This window comes from Physeter macrocephalus, chromosome 18, assembly GCF_002837175.3.
Source record: "Physeter macrocephalus isolate SW-GA chromosome 18, ASM283717v5, whole genome shotgun sequence".
Lineage (NCBI taxonomy): Eukaryota > Metazoa > Chordata > Mammalia > Artiodactyla > Physeteridae > Physeter > Physeter macrocephalus.
Window position 1 is genome coordinate 100,827,801 of NC_041231.1, and position 24,696 is coordinate 100,852,496.

The 24,696-nt window shown below is 40.7% G+C and overlaps 1 protein-coding gene across 3 annotated transcripts in view; it reads left to right on the forward strand.

Moving 5' to 3' along the window:
• Positions 1 to 15,467, forward strand: part of MAK (male germ cell associated kinase) — a 48,896-nt gene extending 33,429 nt beyond the window's left edge. Inside the window, exons 10-14 of one of the 3 annotated variants that reach the window (XM_007100198.3) lie at positions 1,245 to 1,393; positions 6,013 to 6,144; positions 7,806 to 7,880; positions 10,702 to 10,821; positions 15,054 to 15,387. In XM_007100198.3, coding sequence (XP_007100260.1) covers positions 1,245 to 1,393; positions 6,013 to 6,144; positions 7,806 to 7,880; positions 10,702 to 10,821; positions 15,054 to 15,208 — 631 coding nt within the window. In that variant the 3' untranslated portion in view covers positions 15,209 to 15,387. Of the gene's footprint in view, positions 1 to 1,244; positions 1,394 to 6,012; positions 6,145 to 7,805; positions 7,881 to 10,701; positions 10,822 to 15,053 lie in introns of all 3 variants that reach the window. The other 2 variants (XM_007100199.2, XM_007100200.3) reach the window with 2 other exon arrangements.
• Positions 15,468 to 24,696: the final 9,229 nt, after the last annotated feature.

The following is a 24,696-nucleotide window of genomic DNA, read 5'->3' on the forward strand; positions in this document are numbered from 1 at the left end:
CTTCCACTTTAAGTCAGAAAGTCACACCTCTCAGTCACTTCCAGTCTTGCCGGCACCAGGGAGGGTGTGACAAGCGCTGAGGTGCTAACCAAAGGGGGAGATCAGAAGACTGGCTCTTCACCTCAGAAGGCTCGCTGCCCTTCCTGGTCCTATACGTATGTATTTCTCTTAAGGGGAACACCCGGCATTTAGAAATAGGGTATTTTAGCCTGTGTTGGAAAGCAGGGTGTAAACACAGTGGCCGGAAATGAGTAGGGCTGTTTCTAATGAAGGGGGCTCCCTGTGTCCAGGGCCACCCCAAAGTGGTGGCCAGCAGTTCCAAGGGCCAATCACATCAGTGACCATCCCTGAGGGGGTCGACGTGGTAAGCAGGACTTTCCCAGGGGGGGAACCGCGGAGGCCTGGGGTCAGACAGGTGACGAGAGCCGGCCAGGGGGGCCAGGCCTCAGCACAGGAAGAGGCCCGGTCACAGGTGGGAGAGAAGGTCGTGGTGCAAGGGCTGCACACAGAGCGACAGGCAGCAAAACCAGTCGCAGCCCCATCCTCTGGCAGCGAAGGCTGCCGCTCGGACAGGTGGCCTCGGGAGCTAGACAGAGCTAAGCCTGGATGCCGGAAGGCCTCCGTTCCCGCCCAGAACTGGGGCCGTGGGAGGCCGGGCACTGGGGGACAGAGGCACCCCTCCCGGTCCCCGCCAGGCACCCAGCCAGGTGCTCGCCACCGCCCAAGTCGATTCTGCCTTCTGGGGAACAGGGCACATCTCAACGAGTGCATGATGTCTCTGTATGTCATTAGGCTCTTTGGAAATTCTGTCCGGGGACTTTCCTAACACGTCCCCACTTCAGTTCTCCTAGCCCAGCCTACACCGTGTTCTAACAACCTTAGTGGTTACACGCTGCTGGAGTAGCCAGCTGGAGATGGCTGTGATTCTCTTCCCTTCCAACATGCCATCTTCCCACATCACAGATCCACAGCGGCAGGAGTCGCAGGAAAAATGGAAACATACCGTACACAGGCGATTTGCTGCTTAGCTTCAAAGCTTTCTGCCTCATACTGTCCAGTATTAGGGATGATTCTATGCACAGCCCGATATCTAGTCGGGGAGAGGGGCTGTCTCCTATCAGCAGAAGGTCTCTGATGGAAACCACTGACTGGCTTGAAAAGATGTGCGGAGGGTGGGCGAGAGCATAGCAGCCGTCATCTTCCCGTTCTTCACCCGGTGATGCTACTTTATGTTGACTTTCAAGGCTTCCAGAGTCGGTACCTGCAGGCCCCAACCACTCAACAGGGGAAAACAAGAACTTACCCGCTGCTATTTCCCTAAAATCCGATTCTGAATTGTCAACTGCTTCAACAGCTAAACAGTACTATTTGAAGCAATCAAGATACCTTCCAGGTAAGCAGAGAGAATAAAATGTTTCCTGGTCACTAGAACAGTTAATAGCTCATGCTCCAGGGTCTGTGACTCTCTGAAGGAAGGGCACCAGCGAAATACAATCACAGTGCCCTTTGCGGGCTCAGCCTGTCACCAGGGACTTTTCTGGACCTCCTGCCTCTGTGAAGTCTGCTCAGGAAATGCCTGGCAGCCACCAATCAAGATGACGAGTCTGCTTCAGAAAATACCACCTCCCCCACCGAAGCTATGCCTTCTGTAAACTGTATTCAAACAATTCTGCACGCCCATTACCAGTTCTCATAAGAGGTAGAATTTTATACTGTTTCCTAAATGATCTGATTCGTGTTTTTAAAAGATCATTCTGGCTGCTAGGTAGACCACGCTAGGGGCTCAAAAAGGGTAGGGGACTGGTCGAGGGGCCACTGCACACATCTGGATAGAGAGGGTGATGACTTGTTCCTTAGGACGGTGAGACGAGTGGGAATTAAGACCGTAAGAGAGGGTGCACTTTTGAAAGGTGCAAAGACACCAGTTGGTTAGTAAGTTTCGGTGCTGAAACCATGAGGAAGTTCTGATCTGACCGCAAAATCAGGGGTGTAATAAAGTTTCCAGAACACAGATTCATGGGGGACACTTTTCCCTGTTTAAAAAAGAAAGAAAATTGAATCCATTTCACGGAAATAAAATCAGTGCTTCATCCTCGCTGTAGAAGTGGGCCCTCTGGTGGTGGGAAAGGGTATTGTAAAATTTTTGGCCGACACCTGTTTTCCCAGCTCTGCTTGCCCCCTCATGCAGCTTTCAGGAACGTATTTCAGGGTATCTGAGACCCATCTGATCATTTCCTTTTTCACCAGGAAGATCTAACAAATTCTACTAGTTACTCTGGGTCAGAAGCATGGCTGTAATTGAAGCCTAAGAAATAGACTCAAAATTACAACAAACTGTTTGAAATCTAAACCTGTACCCTATTTTGGCATGTTTTGTCTCAAAGATGGCCCCTCTAGAGCTGGGTGAGATTTGAAACTAGAACTGAGCTCAGTTCAGTCACTTGGACAAACATTTATTGAGCACCTATCGTGATCCAGCAACTGCAGAGGACAGAAATGCACAGAAGAAGTGATCCTTGACACTTATTTATGGTCTGTAGTTCATTCATCGAATATCCTCAGGAATAACAAAGAGTATTATCTTTGGGGGGCCTTCCTTTTTTTTTTTACCATAAACAAAATTACAACAAACTGTTTGAAATCTAAACCTGAACCTGACTGTACCCTATTTTGGCATGTTTTGTCTCAAAGATGGCCCCTCTAGAGCTGGGTGAGATTTGAAACTAGAACTGAGCTCAGTTCAGTCACTTGGACAAACATTTATTGAGCACCTATCGTGATCCAGCAACTGCAGAGGACAGAAATGCACAGAAGAAGTGATCCTTGACACTTATTTATGGTCTGTAGTTCATTCATCGAATATCCTCAGGAATAACAAAGAGTATTATCTTTGGGGGGCCTTCCTTTTTTTTTTACCATAAAGCCAAGTATTAAGGTCTTACTAAGCATCAACTTTTAGGATCATGGGAGCTCTAGAAATGTACCATATAATTTCAGGGCAGCCTGACACTATACTACAAGGATTGGCAGATCTGTGACACTGGCCTTCAGGGAGAGGGACGCAAGAGTCACAGTTATTGACCTGCTACTGACCGGCTGTGTACTGGAGCACGACTCTGAGATTCTGTTTTCTGTTATTTAACGATGGGACTGCAGTCATCCATCAGCTCGCCCGCCCCCGTAAGCCTTAGGTACTTAATTATCACAAGGTAGTTGTTGCAAATAGAGTATACAGTGGAGGTGTTAAGGATCTCGGCGGTGCCCTCTGGTCTCACTCCCGGTCCCAGCACTTTTGAAACCCTGTTCTGTGGCTCCTTCTCGAGTGCCGTTATCACTTACGGTCCTTCCTTCCACCCAGTGTATCCAACGTCCCGTGTCATTTGTATATGTGCCTCTCCTACTGCGTTGTTGGTTTTTTTTTTAACATCTTTATTGGAGTATAATTGCTTTACAATGGTGTGTTAGTTTCTGCTTTACAACATAGTGAATCAGTTATCCATATACACATGTTCCCATATCTCTTCCCTCTTGCATCTCCCCCCCACCCACGCTCCCTATCCCACCCCTCTAGGTGGACACAAAGCACCGAGCTGATCTCCCTGTGCTATGCGGCTGCTTCCCACTAGCTATCCACCCTAAGTTTGGTAGTGTATATATGTCCATGCCACTCTCTCACTTTCATGACATTTTTTTTTCTTAGATTCCATATATATGTGTTAGCATACGGTACTTGTTTTTCTCTTTCTGACTTACTTCACTCTGTATGACAGACTCCAGGTCCATCCACCTCACTACAAATAACTCAGTTTCATTTCTTTTTATGGCTGAGTAATATTCCATTGTGAGAGGCTTGCCTACTGCGTTTTCAATTTCTTGGCGAGACACACGAACTCCCCTGTGATCCGCTGCCTGCTCCCCTCTCCAGCCTCGCTCTGGGCCACGCCCTGTTCCCGCCGCATCCTTGCCGAGGACTCCTTCCCCTTCCCAGGTCCACTGCCCACGCTGACGCCTCTCCCAGGAACACACCTCCCCAACTCCTACCAAGGCCTTATCATGATTCACATTCCAGCTTAAAATTACCTTTTTAGAAGACTGGCTTTGTTGCTTCTGTTTTTTGCAGCCTCAGCACCAGATTCTTCTGCATAATTTGCACACTGCTAATTACTCACCTAATTATCTATAACTGTTCATGTCTCCCTTCTCACTAGAGTAGATTATAAGAGCCACAAGGGCAGAAACTGGTCTACTTTGTTCACCACTTTTTCTCCAGTGCCTCACACACTGCCTGGCACGTGGTAGGTGCTCAGTAAATATGTGCTGACTGACTTTTTAATATCCTTTGAGGGGACGGGATGATAGTATACTAATTTTTGCTTCTCTTTAATGGTGTTTGGTTATAGAAGGTACCCCAGAAAAGCTTGTAAACTAATGCATGTTTTAAAATTCCAGATTTTGTCCATTTCCAAGAAAACTGAAATCTTTTAACAGACAGAGTTAAAGCAATTATTTTCAATAATGTAGTATGTATTTACTGAAAAAAAAAAAGACTAGGGATATCGCAAGGCTAATTGTATTAAAATAATTTAAGTATTCAGGGCCCATTCTTTGTTGAACTGTATTTATAAAAAATATTCACCTAAAGAGATTTGTAGTTTTCTCCCCTGACCTTGCACCTTCTTTGGGGGTAAATATCTTGTGTGTGTGTGTATGTGTGTGAAGATGTTTTTAACCTGAGTAATTGCTACCTAGTGCATCTTCTTTATTCTCAGGGAATTGCCTATTATAGTTCTATTTGTAGGTATTTTATTAGAAACCAAAATCCATAAGGAGCAATATCCTATAATAAAGGGAAATGATCTACCTGATGGAGTGGTTTCCTTAGAGAACTGATGACAGGTAACCTTGCGGCTTGGTTCGGAACAACCAGGCTTGTTTCTGGCTTTAAAACGAGGACTATTATTATATGTCTCATAAATGTGAAACCTTGCCAAGGAGCTCACTTTGGGAAAAGTCAAAGCTCCCTTGAACCAGGGACTGACCCTCTCTCTACATTAATAGTAGTCCTTGGTAAGGATGTTTTCTACACTAAAGAGAACCCTACATGTATGATCCAGAGGCTTAGACAGTGTGATGTCTCTGGCGTCTGCTAAGCTGAACGCAATTTAATTATCAGTCAAAAGAAAGCAAGTTCAGGAAGTTCTCAAATCTCTTAAAACTAGGTTAAAACAACACCCTTTGACCACTGGGACCAAAGTCCAAGGCCGAGTCCACATTTCACAGATTTCAGAAAATCATAAACAATTAGCTGTTTATATTTTACTATATCCGATACGCAAATAAGCTTCACAGACGGAGCTTTACATGCACTTCCGAACTTCTCAGCTCCCCTGGGTTCTTGGCCGCATGTCTGTTTTCCCCAGCTACCCCAAATGCTCCTCAAGGATCTGGCACAGAGCATACACTCAAAATAAGTGTACGACATGGAAATGTCTTTTGGAAGAAAATTTTTGTGCCACCTCAAATTTTTAGAGACATTTAGCAAGAAATACTTGGATTACAGAAAATAACTGAACGTTTCTAAAGCACACTGTGAGGACTGCAGGTGGTTGTATTTAGGGCTGAGGACCATGTTAGGGTCCATCAAAAAGCAAGTATTTGGGGGGCTTCCCTGGTGGCGCAGTGGTTGAGAGTCCACCTGCCGATGCAGGGGACGCGGGTTCGTGCCCCGGTCCGGGAAGATCCCACAGGCCGCGGAGCGGCTGGGCCCGTGAGCCGTGGCCGCTGAGCCTGCGCGTCCGGAGCCTGTGCTCCGCAACGGGAGAGGCCACAACAGTGAGAGGCCGGAGTACCGCAAAAAAAAAAAAAAAAAAAAAAAGCAAGTATTTGCTACACTGTAGCCAAAATTTATTTCCATTCCCTTGCATTCTTTCTAGTCTTAGTTTGAATGTATATTTTTCCTTCAAGTTTATGAGTGCACTCTAACCTTTGAAATGACTGTTTTGTTCTTCTAAGGTGTAAACCCCAAGAACGTGTCCTTGATAGCCAGTGGGAAGGATATGAACCCATATACCTGGAATAGCCAGTTATTTCCTAAGTCGTTGGGACCCATGGGGGCAGAACTTGCTTTCAAAAGGAATAATGCAGGTAAAGCAAGACTACATTTAAAGTATGAACTTACACTGTTTTCCTTCTGCGGATTTTTACTTTTAAATGTTTCCTTTTTCCCCAAAGTGTAAAAATATGTGGGGTGCCAGTCAAAGGGCCAGTTTGATATATTGGTGTCAGTGTTGAGAAAGTGAGTAACTCTGATGACTGGGGAACAAATAAATCCTTTTTAAGTCAAGTGGTTTCCAGTTCTTAGCTTTTAAAAAACTGAAGGAGAACCTAATTGAGTTATAGCTAATAGATAATTAAAAATCATTTGTGAAAATAACACAACACTGTAAATCAACTGTACTCCAATATAAAATGAAAATTTTTTTTATCATTTTTTATGAGATCACTATGTGATATTTGATCTATAACTCTGAATAGTGTTCAAAGACTATAGTAACAAGGCTGTAACAAAACACCTTTCATTCCCTACTATGCATTTACAAGATTTCTCCTTGCTTCCCATCTTTAAAAAAAAAAAAAAAAAAAAGAAGCTGAATCCTGTCTGATTTTAGCAATAAGTAATATTTATTGATGAATACATGAACCACTTGAAAAAGGTCCCCTCTTTCTCATTAAGAGATGAATTTCCAAAAAAAATCTGACTTTTCACTTTTAATAATCAAATTCTATAATATTCATCTTTTTTGATAAATTATATACAATGAATCATTCTAACTATAATTAACTTAATCCAGAGAAAAGTATTTTAATATACTTTTGGTTGGTTACAAGAAATGTTTTTTAAAGGTTTCAATCTATACACATTTTTGACTGGTCAATTTAAAGACTTTAAAATTATATTCAGATAAAATTTGGGAGTTGACATTATGAATGAAAACAAAATTTGAGAGAGAAAAGGGATTCATGTGAAATTTCTACCTGTTAAAAAGGACTGTGGTCATGTATTTCTTTTTTATTTTGGCCTTACCACGTGGCATGTCCGATCTTAGTTCCCGGACCGGGGATCGAACAGTGCCCCCTGCAGTAGGAGGGCAGAGTCTTAAGCACTGGACCACCAGGGAAGTCCCATGTGGTCATGTATTTCTTCAGTCAGTATTGGTGAGCATAAAATCACTATGGTATTTAGAGTCCACTGATTATATTTAAAAGAGAGATGTAATAGTTTTATTTTTTAATGTCTATAATTACAGTATGCCAGAAGTTAAATCCTTTGGAATTATAAAACTTATGAGGACACATTTTAGATATCAGCTTAAAGTGTCTGAAGAGGTAGAGAGTGCTTTCTTAAAAAATACGTAGGTGGCATTGGATCAAAAGAGTTTGAGGGTCACTGTGTAGCAACTGAGGAGTCTCCTGAGGTTGTTCTGATGTGACATCAAATGCTCTGGATACTTTATCCATTTAATAGTGCTGTGGCACTGCAATTTGCTCATTTTTTCTCAGTTATTTAAAAATAATATTCACTGAACCAAGTGGTTAAATACAATCAGGTGAAATGACAGCTGCACAACTTTTGAGTCTCAGGGAAATATACGAGTGACATCAAATGAAAGGTGAGACAGCACCGAGAAACATTTTAAGGTTTCTTTCTGCATCTTTTCGTTAATCATGGAATCCATTTTTTCCCTGCTTTTCCTACAACATTCTCCTTATTGTTCATTCTTTCCTTCCATCTGCCTTCTCTTTAGAAGAAAGCATAATTAAACCAATTGAAAAACTATCATGCAATGAAAGTTTTCCTGAAAAATTACAGGACTCACAAGGTAATTTCTGGGCCTTGTAGATGAGTACAGTTTGTTCTTTGAATCTCCTATCCAATTTTCTTCTCCACATCTACCCCAAATCTTGTCATAAAAGGCCACTACAAAGGCCAAGGTCACCTGCTTTTAGGGGGTCACATCAGGACTAGGAGAGACAGAAGCATCCACACCATCAAGAACCTCTTTCGTCGGTAGTTGGAATTCTTAGAGTAATTAGCTCTCAGAAAGCTCTATGCTTGTCTTCTTAAATTAATTATGACAAGTTAAAGAAATCAAGCAAATCTACTAAAAATAATTAAAAGAATATTTTCTAATTTTATAATCAATATCCCTGGAAATTTCTTTTTCAAGTTCTGAGACCCCTTTCTGAGCATGAACCATCACTTAAAAGAAAAAGTTAACCGAGTTCATAGAGATGATGGATTTCCTAGAATTTTGTTGTCAGTGGTTTAAACAGTGCTAACTATTGGCTCCAACCTAAAAATTTGCAGCTCACAAGGTACTTCAAATGAAAAGCCAAAATAATTTAAGAAGACTTAATTTTCTATGCATTTTCCCTTAGCAACTTCTTCCTCCAACAGGAAGAAGCATCCTGTAACCGATCCGTGCATGGGTTTTAGAGCCTGACGTGTCCCTGTTCAGTCACTCACTAGCCTTGTGATCTTGGACAAGTTACTTGGGTCCTCTAAGTCAGTTTCCCCGCCTGTAAGACAGAGGAAATAATACTGACCGAGGCATTATTATACGACCATCCCTAGGATTTTTGTCACACAATAAGCATGTAATAAGTGTTTGCTCTGATGATGGGGATGAGGGTGGGAGAGACCTTTTTTATTTTGGCCATGCCACGTGGCACGTGGGATCTTAGTTCCCCGACCAGGGATCGAACCCGCGCCCCCTGCATTGGAAGTGCAGAGTCTTAACCACTGGACCGCCAGGGATGTCCCGGGGGATATGTTCTCAGGCTGCTACTGAATGTGTCACACAATAAGCATGTAATAAGTGTTTGCTCTGATGATGGGGATGAGGGTGGGAGAGACCTTTTTTATTTTGGCCATGCCACGTGGCACGTGGGATCTTAGTTCCCCGACCAGGGATCGAACCCGCGCCCCCTGCATTGGAAGTGCAGAGTCTTAACCACTGGACCGCCAGGGATGTCCCGGGAGATATGTTCTCAGGCTGCTACTGAATGGGATTACTGCCTTGAACTTCCCTTTCAAAAAGTCTTTTGAAGTAAAGGGCTGATTCGTGAATTAGAACGAGTACCTCAAGGCGAAAACAAAGGACAAATGAGGCAGCAATGCCTACGCAAAATTCAGCGGTGTTAAAAATCGTATAAACTGATAGCGTGTTTACTGTGTAACATCCTTTAGGGTCTGATAAATAATATTGCCGTTTGACATTTGTTGGTTCAGGAGCAAACACTTATTGAGCACCTGCTATGCACAGCACCGTGACAGACGTCAGGGACACAGGAAGGCAGAGCCCAGCCTTGTGGTCAGATGACACCATGTGAAAATAAGCTTCAGTCGTAGCTGCCAGATGAACGGTTCTTTGAAACCACCAAGGCGGTCAGAGCCCTGAGTCACCTTCTCACTGACAAACCTGTCCCTTTTCTGCTGTAGCCAGGCTCCTTAAAAGAGAAGTTACATTCATTTTCCCTCTGATTTCCACTTTACCCCTCAGCTCGCTGCAGTCTGTCCTCAGCTTGCCTCGGGCCGCTGAAACAGCTCCTGCCGCGGCCTGTGCTGCTAGCAGCCAAATCCCAGGGCGGTGCCAACCCCGCCAGACCTCTGCCTTATTTGCTACTCCTTCCTCGTCACACGCTGTCTTCTCTGGAGCTTCCAGACCCTATTCCTACCGTCTACCTCTCCACTCTCTCCCCAGCAGGGTCCTTTTCTTTTCTCCCCCTTAGTGCTCTGTTCCCTGGGTTCTGTTCTGTTCTGGGTCTTTGCACACCCCACAGTCCCTGTGAGCTGGCTCCCCCAAGCCCACGGCGCCACCACCGCCATGCCCCGATCATTCCAGATCTCCAGGCCTGCTGGACCTCTGTGACTTGAATCTCCCATGGGCGCCAGGTCTTTACCCCACAGCTGATTCTTGCCCCGTATCCTGTTCTCAGTCACCTACGCTACAGACTTCGGGGTTTATGTTACTCTCTTTCCCACCCCTCCCACCCCGTACACCTGCTAGTTCCCTCCTCCCTCCCTCCGTGACCGTCTAAGTTCAGACTCCCGTACTTTCTCTCTCATTTCAGCTACAGCAGTGCCCTCCTGACTGGTCTCCTGCCTTTACATTTCCCCCCAGATTGATCATTCACTAATAGCGATGAGGACGGTGACAGCTGACATGTGTTGGACAGCAGAGCCTATGCTAAGTGCTTTGCATTCATCTCACTCAATCCCTACAGCAGCCCCTATGAGAACAGGTGCACTTATCAGGGTGATTTTACAAGACGAAGAAGCGCTCAGAGAGCGCCGCAGGGATGGGGGCTTCCTGGCGGCAAATATACTTTCAGGTTAAGAAGTGGAGCCATAAAAACCTGGGGACACTCAGGGGGACACCTTGGGCTCACATTCTAATTTGGTCACTTAACTAACTGTGAGAAGTTAGCCAAGTCAGGCGTGGATAGGAGGAACATGCATCTAAGAGGGCTGTTACATGGACTGAATGGGAACATCTGTGAAACCGTAGCGCCGCGCACGAAATACAGACGATGCCCCCAAAACAGAAATTAGAACTAGTAGTGGTTGTAATCCAAGCTACTCTCCGGTGCTTTAAAATATTAACCTTCTGACTCTGAAACTTTATGATACGTCACTAGGAAATCTTGGAAGTTATGCTACTTACAATCAGTCAGGATACATTCCTTCCTTTGTCAAAAAAGAAGTGGGGTCAGCTGGCCAGAGGATACACTTAGCACCACTCGGTGCGACAGCTTCAGGTAAGAACAACTTCAGATACAGTTTTTGAGAATTCTGATCAGAAAGGAGCTCTGTAAAGTTTATAGTCACCTTTCCTGAGTGAAGACTTTTAAATTAGTCTCAGCTATTAACTAAAGTTCTAACTGTTTTTGGCAAAATGTCCCATTTTTCTCCCAAAGATGTGGTTTGAGAGTCTAATAAGAGGAGCTACCTCTGATTCAGTGGTTTTTCTCGGTCAGACACACAGATTGTGCCACTGACTCCTCCCAATGACCTGATGAGGTAGATCTTTTACAGATGAGGAAACTGACATTGAATAATTTTACCTAGGGTCACACAGCTTGTAAACAGTGGAGCCGGGATAGAAATTGTCTAATTCCGAGGAGCGTGCTATGCTACACGAGGAGATGTGCCAGGATGCACTTTTCAGAGCTTCCCGCCTGGTTACCTGGCACGGAGGGGAAAGTGCAACAGATGCTGAGACTCTGTTATGTATCAGTTAACGGGTGGCCCTTCTGCAGTGCCATCTTAGGGTTTGGAACCAGACTGCGGCAGAACTTTGACTGGCTTTTGCTCTGTAATATATTAGGTGGTGAAGTTTTATTCCCCACCCTCCGACGCTATGACTAATTAGGTCACCTGCTCTGCAGTGGCGTGGCGTGTGACAGCCACATTCGGGGGGACGCTCTTGAAACTGAGGTGAGGATTCTGTACTTGAGTTGACCAGATCCGACCATGAACGTTCTCTAAATTATTTCAGTCTGAAATAGATACCCTTCTTAAAGCACCTAAAATAAATACTGAGGCAGAAAATTACAAGTTTGATAAGAGATCTAGTTACAGTTTAATTTAAAAGTTGACTTCAAAAGTCTCCCTCCAGTCTGTCCCAGCCAGGATCTTATATTACAGAGCTCCAGATCAGAGTTGCCAGTCTTTAAAGTTCACGCTCTTGGAGCTAAAATTGTAAAAAGCACTGGACTTGCGGAATTTTTTATTTCTTACCATGGCAGAACTGCTTAAGCGGTACTCAGTTACCTTATCTGCGAAAAGAACTGCTTCATTATCTCTCTGCTGAAACAAAATATATAAATAAACATTTTATATACAGCAATAATTTTTATAAAACCTCAAATACTTTAGGGCAGCCTTATCATGAGTCATTAGCCATGGCTTGGTAGCAATTTTTAATATGAAGGCAGAAAATCACAACGTCTCAAATTATTTTGAGTACCTGCTCTTAGAAACTGAAAGTGGGCATTTCTGAACATATTTTTATAAGGGATTGGAGGCCTTCATATATTAATTATTCTGTCAGATTAGCATGCATGTTCCTGTTTTCATTTTTTTAAGTGAAATGCTTTCTCATAACTTTTCATCTCTTCATTTTACTCAGCTTATCAGATTTTCCTACAGATCGTGATAGGAGGAAAGGTTAAAAAAAAAAAGAAGTAAATATTAATCATTCTCAAGTGGTCAATGCAAATCCTTAGGAAAACACTGTTCTGTAAGAGATGTGTCTTCCAGCCCTCCCGCTGGTGTGACAGTTTCCCACAAGAGAATAAAACCAGGTCACTACCGTATTTACTCGACTATTTCCCCTTCTCTCAGCCTCCCTCTCTGCTCTCCTTCCTCATCCTCAAGTCTGGAGAAGAAAAATCACATTAATTTCTTCCTCCCTCCCGATGTCATCTCTCAACCCAAACCCCCTCACACCTCCTTGTCCCCTGCTCTGACAGTAACAAGGACTGAGAGGAGTGACTTCTTTCAGACACAGCCGCCCTCTGTCCTACGTGCTTTACGTGCATTAACTCACTGAACTCTCTCCCAGTGGCTCTAAGACAGAAGGTACCATCATTATCTCCATGTTACAGAAGTTTTCTATCTTGCTAAAAGTTATACAGCAGTGGCATGGATTACATTCTTAACTAGAGGCAAACACCTTTTCCTTCAGCAAACAATTCCTATAAGAAGTTAAATGCCCTTGATAGGACACATGCAGGTTTTAAAATAAATGCACAGCAAGTGTTAGAGGGCTGCCAGCTCCGTTCTGGGGAGTGGTGAGGTGTGGGCACAGCCAGCTGCTGAACAAAGCATTTCCTTGCCCCACACGAGACCGGGGCTCCTTTGTCAGCTACTAAGTTCTTCACCAAGGGTGCTGGAGTCCTAAAACTCCGTTATTTCTCAGAAGGGAATCCTAAATGTCAACACTACCGCCTCGCTGGCAAAATGATTCCCTTTTCAAAGAAAGCTTTACAAACGTTGGCCTGGACACAGTTTCCTTCAAACGCGTTTAGGACTCGACTTAGACTATGTCATCATCTGGGAAAAAAGCTTCTCTGGATGTTACTCCCTAGACGCCTCACTTCTCGCCCACTGTTAGCTTAAGAACGGGTTTTCCCTTCCCCTTTCTCTCAGTCACAGACAGGGACTTACTGTCTCCTCCCTCCTGCCCTGCCCTCCCCTCCCATGTGCTCTCCTCTGCCCATGGTACCATTTTGATGTGAGTGCACTAATCTGTCAGACTGATGCTGGTCTATATTCCAGTGGGTTATGACTAAAGGGCTATTCCTAGAAAATATGGTGCACTTAACTGGCCCTTCTAGACACTGTTCCTGTCTTTGTTAAGGAGCTTTTTATTGGCTTTGAGAACTTTAAACCAGTAAGAGCGGGATGAAATGACCTGTCAAACCAAGGAAGAACTCTTGGCCTCCTTGTCCCAACTGAACCACAGAGCAGTTGGGGTGACTGTCGCCAGGGCAGCTCCTCACGTTAAGGCTTTGTTCCCTTTCAGCTGAGGTTATAGCAACACATCAGGACCCACGTGCTCCCGTAAGTTCCTCCTGTACTTCCAATTCTACAGTAAAAATAGAAGAAAACACTGGGAAAACCATGCAAATAAATATAGTATAGCTAGTGTTAGGTGTACAGAATGGTTAGAGAGTCATTTCAGAGTTGACTCCTACAGAGTATACTCCAAGAATGACAGCTACCACATAGTGTGAAAAGATGTTTAAATCCCAAACAGGAAGATGGGACAGCAGCGAGAACAGCTCTGATAACCTATAGCTCCCAGTTTGAAGCGAGGAAGGGGTGAAGGAGGGACTGAGGATATTAAAGTTTTCTCTGAAATGATTGACCGCTTTGTCCTTTGACACGTTCAAGCAATCTGAGCGTATAAATTGTTCAGGTAACAAATGTCTAACACATTAAAATTTTCACAAAATTTTCATCAGCCAAATACATGTATGAATAAAACAAACCTTGTGATGAAAAGGTTTGGGATCCTAAGAATGGCTCACTTTTCAAAGGGATTCCGTTATCATCCATCGATTTCCCAATAAAACATGAAGTTTCTTGACTCCAAAAACCACATTTTCATGTTTAAAGAGAAACCTGCTATGTGACCCCATCTGTGTGGCTCCATGAAGCCAGAGCTTTACCGGATTCACAATTCTGAATACACTTGCTGTAGTGATACTGTGTTCAGATATTATTTAGATGTGACCACAGTGTGATATTAAACAGTCACTGACACTGTGGGTTCTGCCCATTGAACTTAAACCAACGAGTTGTTCTTGGTCATCCAAGCTGGTACTGCCTATCGAAATATGATGGGCACTTCAGTGAGCCCAAATAAGAAACAGTAGCAGTGTCAGAACTATAAACCAGAAATTATGGCTCTTAAGCTGCTGAAAACGCTAACTGCTGTCAGCATACTACTACAATAGAATTTTTGGCTTATATATGTATTTTTTTAAAAAACCTTAGAGACCACTGAATTAATCTTTTAAAGACAAATTCAGATTTTCGGACTTCCCTGGTGGCGCAGTGGTTAAGAATCCGCCTGCCAACGCAGGGGACACGGGTTCGAGCCCTGGTCTGGGAAGATCCCACATGCCGCAGAGCAACTAAGCCCGCGTGCCACAACCGCTGAGCCTGCGCTCTAGAGCCCACGAGCCACAGCTACTGAGCCCATGTGCCACCACTGCTGAAGCCCGTACGCCTAGAGCCCGTGCTCCACAACAAGAGAAGCCACCGCAGTGAGAAGCCCGCGCACCGCAACGAAGAGTAGCCCCCGCTCGCCGCAACTAGAGAAAAGCCTGCGCACGGCAACGAAGACCCAGCACAGCCAAAAATAATTTTTTTTTAAAAAAGATAAATTCAGATTTTTCCCCCATAAAATGAACTGCTTTATTTTGAAGTTAATAATCATCTGAATAAAATTCTAATTTCTGATTCTGCTTTCTTTCAGAATATCCCTGGAACACAAAAACTGGTCGGGGGCAGTTTTCAGGACCTACTTATAATCCTACAGCCAAGAATCTAAATATTGTGAACCGCGCACAGCCAGTCTCCTCCGTGCACGGGAGGACAGACTGGGTGGCCAAGTACGGAGGCCACCGATAGGAGTCTGGTGTGAAGTCCCACAGCATCGCTCCACAGAGCCTGTGCAAGTCCCCTGACCCCGGGAAATGTCTACTGATGTCTACTTCTGCTGAGTTCTGGAAGAAATATGTAATAGTGGGTACTCTGAAGAGCAAAACTCACCTTCTGTTTTCTTTCTTTCCTAGAAATGAAATGCATTTTCTTAGCATCATTGCCCACAGTGCTGATATACGGGTAGGACTTTACAAAGTATTGAATAAACTATTTGCCAAAGTGTCAAGTATTTGATATACAAATTTATAGATACTAAGTACAATAAGAAGCTTTTTAAAAAAATGCCTCCAGAAATAAGTGTTTAGAGTGTTTTATATTTGCCCAACCTATTTAATAGTTCATTGTGTGGCCTCAGAGGTTTGTTTTGTTTGGGGTTTTTATAGCAATTACATAGATGTCTGCGGACTGTCGGTTACGGTTCTTATTTGGCCAAGGTTCTACTCTACCATTTTGGAAATGGCAGAAAAGATGGTAATTTATCATTTTTCTACTTTGGAATTATGGAAGCAATGATAATTCTAATCTAAAGCAGGACATCTTTCTTAGAGATAAATATTTCTTTAACATAGAGATGTCAAAATCACATCACCTGATTTTAGTGAAGAGTCGATTGTTCGATTTTGATCAATACACCTGCTATGAATTCGTGGTGAACTGTCAAACCCAATGGCTTGATGACTTCCAAATTAACCAAGTCAAGGTTCTGTCATCTTCACATCAAGTGTGTTCATCAGACTTTCAAAATACATTGGTTCCGTATTCCCACGAGGCACAAAGATGAAGTATACCAGCTCGTTCCCCAAAGCAAACTCTTGCTGTTGCTGCAGACAGATGACTGACTCAGCTCTGACCTTCACACTCGCTCTGAAGAGCAAATGCATTCAGTTGGTATGGCAGTGATTTCACTTACTACATACTTTCCTAGTTTTATTTCTAAATTGGTAGTTAAAATAGACATTTTGAACTTAGGACTACTCTATTCAAGCCTGTCATTTTATGGACTAGATATTCTTTTTAAAGAATAATGTTATCAAGCTGTTTATTTTTTATGTATTTTATGACTTTGTAACAAATGCTAATGTAATTGGTATCATCTTGTGGACATTATACAAAGACACAGTAAGAACATGGTATTTTTGTACAGAAGATTCAGCTTACCTTCTTGAAAAATGTTAAAATCTAAAGAGTAATTTATGTTAGTGGTCATGGTTATATATATATTTGTACAGTTTTAATTAATGTCTCAAAGCAAAACTATACTTTTGTGTTGCTGGGAAACTTTTAAACTCCGAATAGATATTAAAATTAATATGGTTAACTAGTGTGTTTTCCTTACATTGTTAAACTTTATACTTATACTCTGAGGCCTTTTTTGGTTGTTAATTGGTCAACGTTTTTTTCTTTTTTCTTAGCAGTTTTAAGTTTACGGAAAATTTGATTGGAAAGTACAGAGTTTCCACGTACTCCCTGATCTCCCCCGTCCTCAATTTTCCCTATTATAAATGTCTTGCATTAGTGTGGTACATTTGTCACAACTGATGAACCAATATTGATTCATTGTTATTAATTAAAGGCCATAGATTGCATTAGGGTTCACGCTCTGTGTTGTACATTCTGTGGGTTTTGACACGTATAATGACATGTATCCACCAATACAGTATCATACAAAATAGTTTCACTGCCCTAAAGATCCTCTGTGCTCTACCCATTCATCCCTCCCTCCCTCCCTGCAAACCTTTGGCAACCACGGATCTTTTTTTTTTCATTATCTCCATAGTTTTTCCTTTTCCACAATGTCATATAGCTGGAATTACGAAGTATATAGCCTTTTCAGTTTGGCTTCTTGCACTCAGTAATATGCATTTAAAATTCCTCCCTGTCTTTTCTTGGCTTGATACCTCATTTCTGTTTATCACTGAAGAGTATTCCATTGTCTATATGTATCCTAGCTTATTTATCCATTCACCAACCGAAGGGACATTTTGGTTGTTTCCAAGTACGGGCAATTATGAATAAAGCTGCTATAAATGTTCATGTACATGTTTTTGTGTGGACATCAGTTTTCACTTCACTTGATTAACTGCTGGATCATATGGTAGGAGTAGGTTTTGCAAGAAAGCACCACACTGCCTTCCAAAGTGGCTGCGCCATTTCGCACCCCCGCCAGCAATGAATCAGAGTTCCGGTTGCTCCACATCCTCACCAGCATTTGGTGTCGTCAGTGTTCTGGATTTTGGCTGTTCTAGTGTGTAGTAGTATCTTGTTATTTTAATTTACAATTCCCTAATGACATAGGATGTGAACCATCTAGTCACATGCTTATCTGCCATCTGTATATCTCCTTGCTGTCTATTCAGATCTTTTGCCCATTTTTAAATTAGTTTGTTTTCTTATTGTTGAATTTAAACAGTTCCTTGTATATTTTGAATAACAGACCTTTATCCGTTGTCTTTTGCAAATCTTACCTCCAGTCCGTGACTTGTCTTTTCATCCTCAAAAGTTTTTAATTTAAATGAAGCCCAGCTTACCAATTTTTTATTTCATGGATCATGCTTCTGGGGTTGTATCTAAAAAGCTATCACCAAACCCAAGGTCACCTATGATTTTCTCCTATATTCTAGGAGCTTTACAGTTTTGCATTCTACATTTAGATCTATGATCCATTTTGGGTGAAAAGGTGTATCATCTGTTACAGATTCTTCTTCATGTTGATGTCTATTGTCCAGCGTCGTTTGTTGAAAAGACTGTTTTCTCCACTGAACTGCCTTTGCTAATTTGTCAAAGATCAGTTGATGTATTTGTGTGCATCTATTTCTGGGCTCTCTATTCTGTTCCACTGATCTATGTGTCTATTCTCTCACCAATACCACACTGTCTTGATTACTATAGCTTTATAGAAGTCACCTAAGTCAGTCCCTCAACTTTGTTTCTCTCCTTCAATATTGTGTTGGCTATTTTGGGTCTTTTACTGCTCCATATAAACTCTAGAATCAGTTTGTCAATATCCACAAAATAACTGGGATTTTTGACTCGGATTGCAGTGAACAAGCAATACAGATCAAGTTGGGAAGAACTGACATCTTGACACTCTTGGGTCTTCCCACCCATGTACAAGGACTATCGCTCTATTTTTTTACATCTTCTTGGACTTCTTTCATCAGTGTCTTGTCATTTTCCTCATATAGATCTTACACATATTTGATGGATTTATACCTGTTTATTTTAGTGCTAATGCAATTTTTAATTTCAAATTTGAATTGTTAATTGCTGGTGTATAAGAAAGCAAATGATTTTCCTATATTTAAGTTGTACCCTAATTCCTGTTATAATCACTTATTAAATCCAGGAGTTTCTCTGTTGATTCTTTGAAATTTTCTACATAGACAAGCACGTCATCTGCAAACAAAAACAGTTTTATTCTTCATTCCCAATCAGCATACTTTTTATTTCCTTTTCTTTCTTATTGAACTAGCCAGGACTTCCAGTACAATGCTGAATAGAAGTGGTGGGAGTGAACATCCTTGCCTTGTTCCTGATCTTAGCAGGAAAACATCTAGTTTCTCCCCATTAAGAAAGATGTTAGCTGTAGGGTTTTGGGGGTTTTTTAATAGATTTTCTTTATCAAGTTGAAGACATTCCTCCCTATTTTGCTGAGAGTTTTTACTATGAATGGTGTTAGAGTCTGTCAAATACTTTTTGTGCATCTACTGATAATCACTGATCATACAATTTTTTTTTCCTTAGCTTGTTGATGTAATGGACTACATTAATTGATTCTCAAATGCTGAACCAGCTTTGTATACCTAGAATAAATCCCACTTGATCATATTATGTAATTCTCTGTATACATTGTTGGATTGGACTTGCTAGTATCTTGTTGAGGATTTCTGCATCTGTGTTCATGTGTTCATATGTTCATATGTTCATAGAGAGAGAGAGAGAGAGAGAGAGAGGGACAAACTTTTCTCTAAATTTGAAAATTTTCAAAAGCAAATGTTAAAACAACATAAATATGTGAAGCAAAGATTAAAAACAAATACAAGAAGAAATTGACATAAGCACAGAGTGGGAGGTTTTTCTTAGAAAACAGATCTAGAGGCCTTAAAATAAGTACATGAGTAACACAGTAAACAAAATTTACCCACCATACATACTATATAGAACTTTGACCAATAAGGCAAAATACTATACATGTAACATGCACAAAAAATTGACCTTATGTTAGGCCAAAAAGAAAATCTCAAATTCTCAAATGCTGAAATATGTAAGCCACAACTTCTTTCCACAGTTTAATAAAAGTAGAATAAAAAAGTATGCCTCCAAAATCATCCACTTAAAAATTCAAAAACATGGTTCTAACCACTACAAAGTCAAAAGGGAAAATCAAAAATGAAATAAACATCCTTTAGAAGTGGACAATGACAGACCTCTGTATTAAAACCTGTAAAACTCAGTCAAAACAGATCTCAAAGAAAAAAATTATACACTTGTTCCATTTATGAGAAAAACAAAAACACTGAAGACAGGGTGAATTTGACCATTTAGCTTAAGAAACTAGAAAAAGGAATAACAACTTTAAAAAGTGAAAAGAAATGAAAAGTATAAAATAATGTCCTAGTAGCAACAAACATTATCCAGCACAAGGTCTTAGTTTCTAATATCACTGTCCAATAAAAGAAACCAGGGCTACTTGGAGAAATGGCTGATTCTAGTATCAGAGCATGAAATATACAAGATGAGCCTGGAGCCTCTTACAGTGCCAGAAAGTAGGGAAGTTCTATAAAAACAAAAAACAAGGAAAAAAAAAAAAAAGCCTACACTGATTGGCTATGTCAAAGGACCCATGGGCCAACTGAAAAGAGCTCCCAATGGTCAAAACTGCAACAATTTGAGCAAGAAAATTAATGGAGAAGTATTGGATTATAACCCAAACCAGGAAATATATATACATGATTCCATGCTGAAGGAGTGGATGGTTGGATGGATAGACTGGGAAGAAGAGGCATCTTCCATGCAGCAGAATTCCAAATAATTTATGTAGAAACTCTGCCCTCAAGGAGGCAGAGCACAACTCCCCATTTCTTCAGTGTGGGAGATGCATAGTGACTACCTTTTAAAGAGTACAGTATGGGAAAGGGGGAAAAAAGGAATAGCTTCACAATGGAGAAGCCTGAGGAACACTACCTCAGCCAGATGATCAAGGTCAACATCAACAGTAATACGCTAGTATATGTAACTTCACTATGATGTGATGAAAATGACACTTCACCCCTGTGGTCGTCCTCCTAAAAACCGATAATCCCAGTCTAACCATGAGGAAAACACTAGACAAATTCCAATGGAAGTGCATTCTACAAGATACCTGATCAGTACTCCTCAAAACTCAGTCACCAAAAACAAGAAAAGTCTAAGCAACAGTCACAGCCAAGAGGAGCCTAAGAAGACATGACAACTAAATGTAATATGGTATCCTGGATAAAATCCTGGAATAGAAAAAGGATATTAGTTAAAAAATAAGAAAAACTGTATGAAGTATGGACTTTAGTTAGTGATAATGTATCAGTACTGGTTCATTAGTTGTAACAAATGTATCATGTTAATGTAAGATGTTACTAATAGGGGAAACTGGGTGTAAGGTGTGTGGGAACTCTGTACTGTCTCTTAAAACTGTTCTACAAAATAAAGTCTATTTTTAAGAAATAGATTTGATCAATCTATCCATTCAGCAAATATTTACTAAGTACCTACTATGTACTAAGTGTAGTATATATGGTGTATATGGTAGAAACGAAAAGGTCATTTTCTCCGATCTCATAGAACATACATTCCGGAGACAGACATTAAATAAACACACACACACAAAAAAAACCCTGTATATTTGCAAATTATTATAAGTGCTATTAAGAAAAAAAAAAACAGGATGTCATAGAGACTAAGGAAGGGATAAAAATGTAGTGAGAGATGACTGAATAATTTTAAGACTAGGAGTCTAATTATACTTGACATATGCCTCTGCCTGCTGGGTAAAGAATTAATTGTTGGGCCAAAGCATGAAAACAGGGAGTCCTGTTAGAAGATTAAAAGACAGTGAGGCTTGGACTTGGGTATTAGCAATAGTATGGAAGAGAACTGATGATGGCTGCTGATAGAAAGCTATTGGGTTTTGGTGCTGATCTTGTTTCTTGCAGCTTTATAGAACTTCCTCATTAGTTATAATAGGATTTTAGTTGCTTGTCTTGGATTTTCTAGATAGACAATTATATTAGCTATTTAAAATCTTTGATTTCTTTCCTTTTCCACTATTACTTTATACCTCATTTATTTCTCTTATTTTATTACTTTGTCTAGTGTCTCTAGAACAATGTTGAATCATCAGCGATAGCGAATATCCTATTGTTTCCAACTTCAACATAAAGCCATAGCACTAGATACAGGGTAGTTGACAAAAACCTAAGGCAAGCAATGTGCTTGAGTCAACTGAAGCATTTACATTAATATCAGAAATTCACTGCTGAGATTGATACCTAATTAGAAAATATATATGAAGTTCCATTCATAATAATAACAAAACTATAAAATATCATGCAATAATCTTAACAGAAATGCAAAGAACTAAGTGAACAAAACTCTAAAATGTTTTAAGACATTAAAAAAAGGAAAACTGAATTAAATGAAGGGACATACAATGTCCTGGATTGAAGAGTAAATATTTTATATACAAACAGCTCATATAGCTCAAAATTTTAAAAAACAAACAACCCAGTCAAAAACTGGGCACAAGATCTAAACAGACATTTCTCCACAGACATGCAGATGGCCAACAGGCACATGAAAAGATGATCATCGCTAATTATTACAGAAATGCAAATCAAAACTACAATACGGTATCACCACACACCACTCAGAATGGCCATCATCTAAAAGTCTACAAATAATAAATGCTGGAGAGGGTGTGGAGAAAAGGGAACTCTCCTACACTGTTGGTGGGAATATACATTGGTGCAGCCACTGTGGAGAACAGTAATGGAGTTTCCTTAAAAAACTAAAAAGTGAGTTGCCATATGATCCAATGCTCCCACTCCTGGACATATATCTGGAGAAAACTGTAATTCGAAAAGATACATGCATCCCAATGTTCACAGCAGCACTATTTATAATAGTCAAGACATGGAAGCAACCTAAGTGTCCACTGACAGATCAATGGATAAAGATGTGGTATACTTACACAATGGAATACTACTCAGCCATAAAAAAGAATGAAATAATACCATTTGCAGCAACAGGAATGGACCCGGAGATTATACCAAGTGAAGTGAGTAAAAGACAAATATCATATGATATTGCTTATATGTGGAATCTAAAAATAATTATACAGATGAACTTATTTAGAAAATAGAAACAGTCACAGACACAGAAAACAAACTTACGGTTACCAAAGGGGAAAGGGGGGGTGGAGGGATAAATCAGAAGTTTGGGATTAAAATATAAACACTATTATATATAAAATAGATAACCAACAAGGACCTACTGCACAGCACAGGGAACTATATACTCAATATCTTGTAATAACCTGTAAAAACCTAAAAGAGAATATATATATATTATATATATATATATATATATAATATATATATATACACACGTATAACTGAATCACTCTGTTGTACACCTGAAACTAATACAACATTGTAAATCAACATTTCAAAAAAACTTTTTAAGGAGGAAATGTTTTAAAGCTCCCAAATCTTCCTAAATTTATCTATAACTCAATGCAATCATAATCAAAATCCCTAGTAAAATTTAAAGCTGAAAGGCTAAGTCTAGATTTATCTGGAAAAGTATGTAAAGAAAAATCAGAAAAGTAACAATGACAGACTTGCCTTACCAAATATCAAAACATAGTACAATCTACAGTGATTATAGAGTCACAGACCAATTAGAAAAACAAAAAAGGGCAGTTTACAGAAAAAATATACATCACTGGTCAATAAACACATGAAAAGATGCTTAATAAGTCATACTAAAGATATAAAACAATGGCTTCGATCAGGGGTTGGAACCATGATCAGTGAACCAAACCCAGTCCACTGTCTGTTTCTGTGCAGCTGGCAAGCTAAGAATGTCTTTTATGAAAAAAAAAAATCAAAATAAACATGGTCGAAAAGAATATCAAAATAAGATTATTATTTTTGTACTATGTGAAAACGATATGAAATTCAAATTTCAGGGTCCATAAATAGAGCTTTGTTGGAAGGTAGCCATGCTCACTTGTTTATGTACTGTTTATGGTGGCTTTTGCATTACAAGGCAAAACTGAATAGCTGGAGAGAGACGGTATGGCCCACAAAGCCTAAAATGTTTACGCTCTGGCCATTTACAGAAAAAGTTTGCAGACCCCTAGCTTAATGTGTCAAAGATAAAAAGTCTGATAATATGCAATGTTAAGCAAAGATGAGGAAACAAAATCTCTCAACCGCTATTGGTGGGAGTGTAAATCCGTACAACTCTTTCTGCGGACAATTAAAATTTTAAATGCTCATCTGCTTTGACTCAGCTTTTAGGGATGTAACCTAAAGATTCATTTGCACATGTGCACCGGGACTAAGTGATGTTCCCTGGTACAGCATTTTTTCAATAGCGAAAAGCTTTAAACAAGGTACCTTTCTGTCAGTAGGGGAATGGTAAACTAGACAGCCACATCATATAATTAAAAAGCCACTAAAAAGAACGAGGTAGGTCTCCATGTCCAGATAAAGAAAAGGTGTTAAGTGTGATACAGTGTAGCAAAGTGTAACTCAGTGTTAATTCTGTGCCCTCACTTGTCTTAACAGTAACCAAAAAAGGATACGTTTCTATGTTTTATACTCACAGAAAACTTCTGGGACAATAAATAAATAATGGCTACCTCTTCAGTTGAGAGACTAAGGGTCTGAGATCAGAAGGAAACAACTTTGCTGTATACCCTTCTGTCTTACATGCATTCTTTATCACAAGCATATTTTGTCTCAATTTTAAACGACCTTGTGAACTAGGTGAGTATTTTTATAATTTGGAATAAGGAAGAACGTTGTAAAAAGCAATGAAGTAATAGACCTATGTAAAGACGTACAGAAACTATAAACAAAGTTAAAAGACACCCAATAGGGTGGGAGAAAATGTAATACGTACTAAAGGACCTGTGCCCATTATATACAGAGAGCTTCCACAAATCTTTATGAAACAAAAACCAACAAAAAATGAGGAAACGAAATACAACAAAAATGAGGGGGAAAATGGATTACATTCAAACCTTTAGCCGGGGATGTCAAGGTCATCTGGATTTGACCTCCTTGCCTTTCAGTCTCATCTCCTGCTGTTGCCACCCTCACCCGCGCTATGCTATTCACACCAAACAACTTGTAGGTACCCAACTGCACCGGGCAGTGTCATGCCTCAGAGGCACTGCACACACCCTC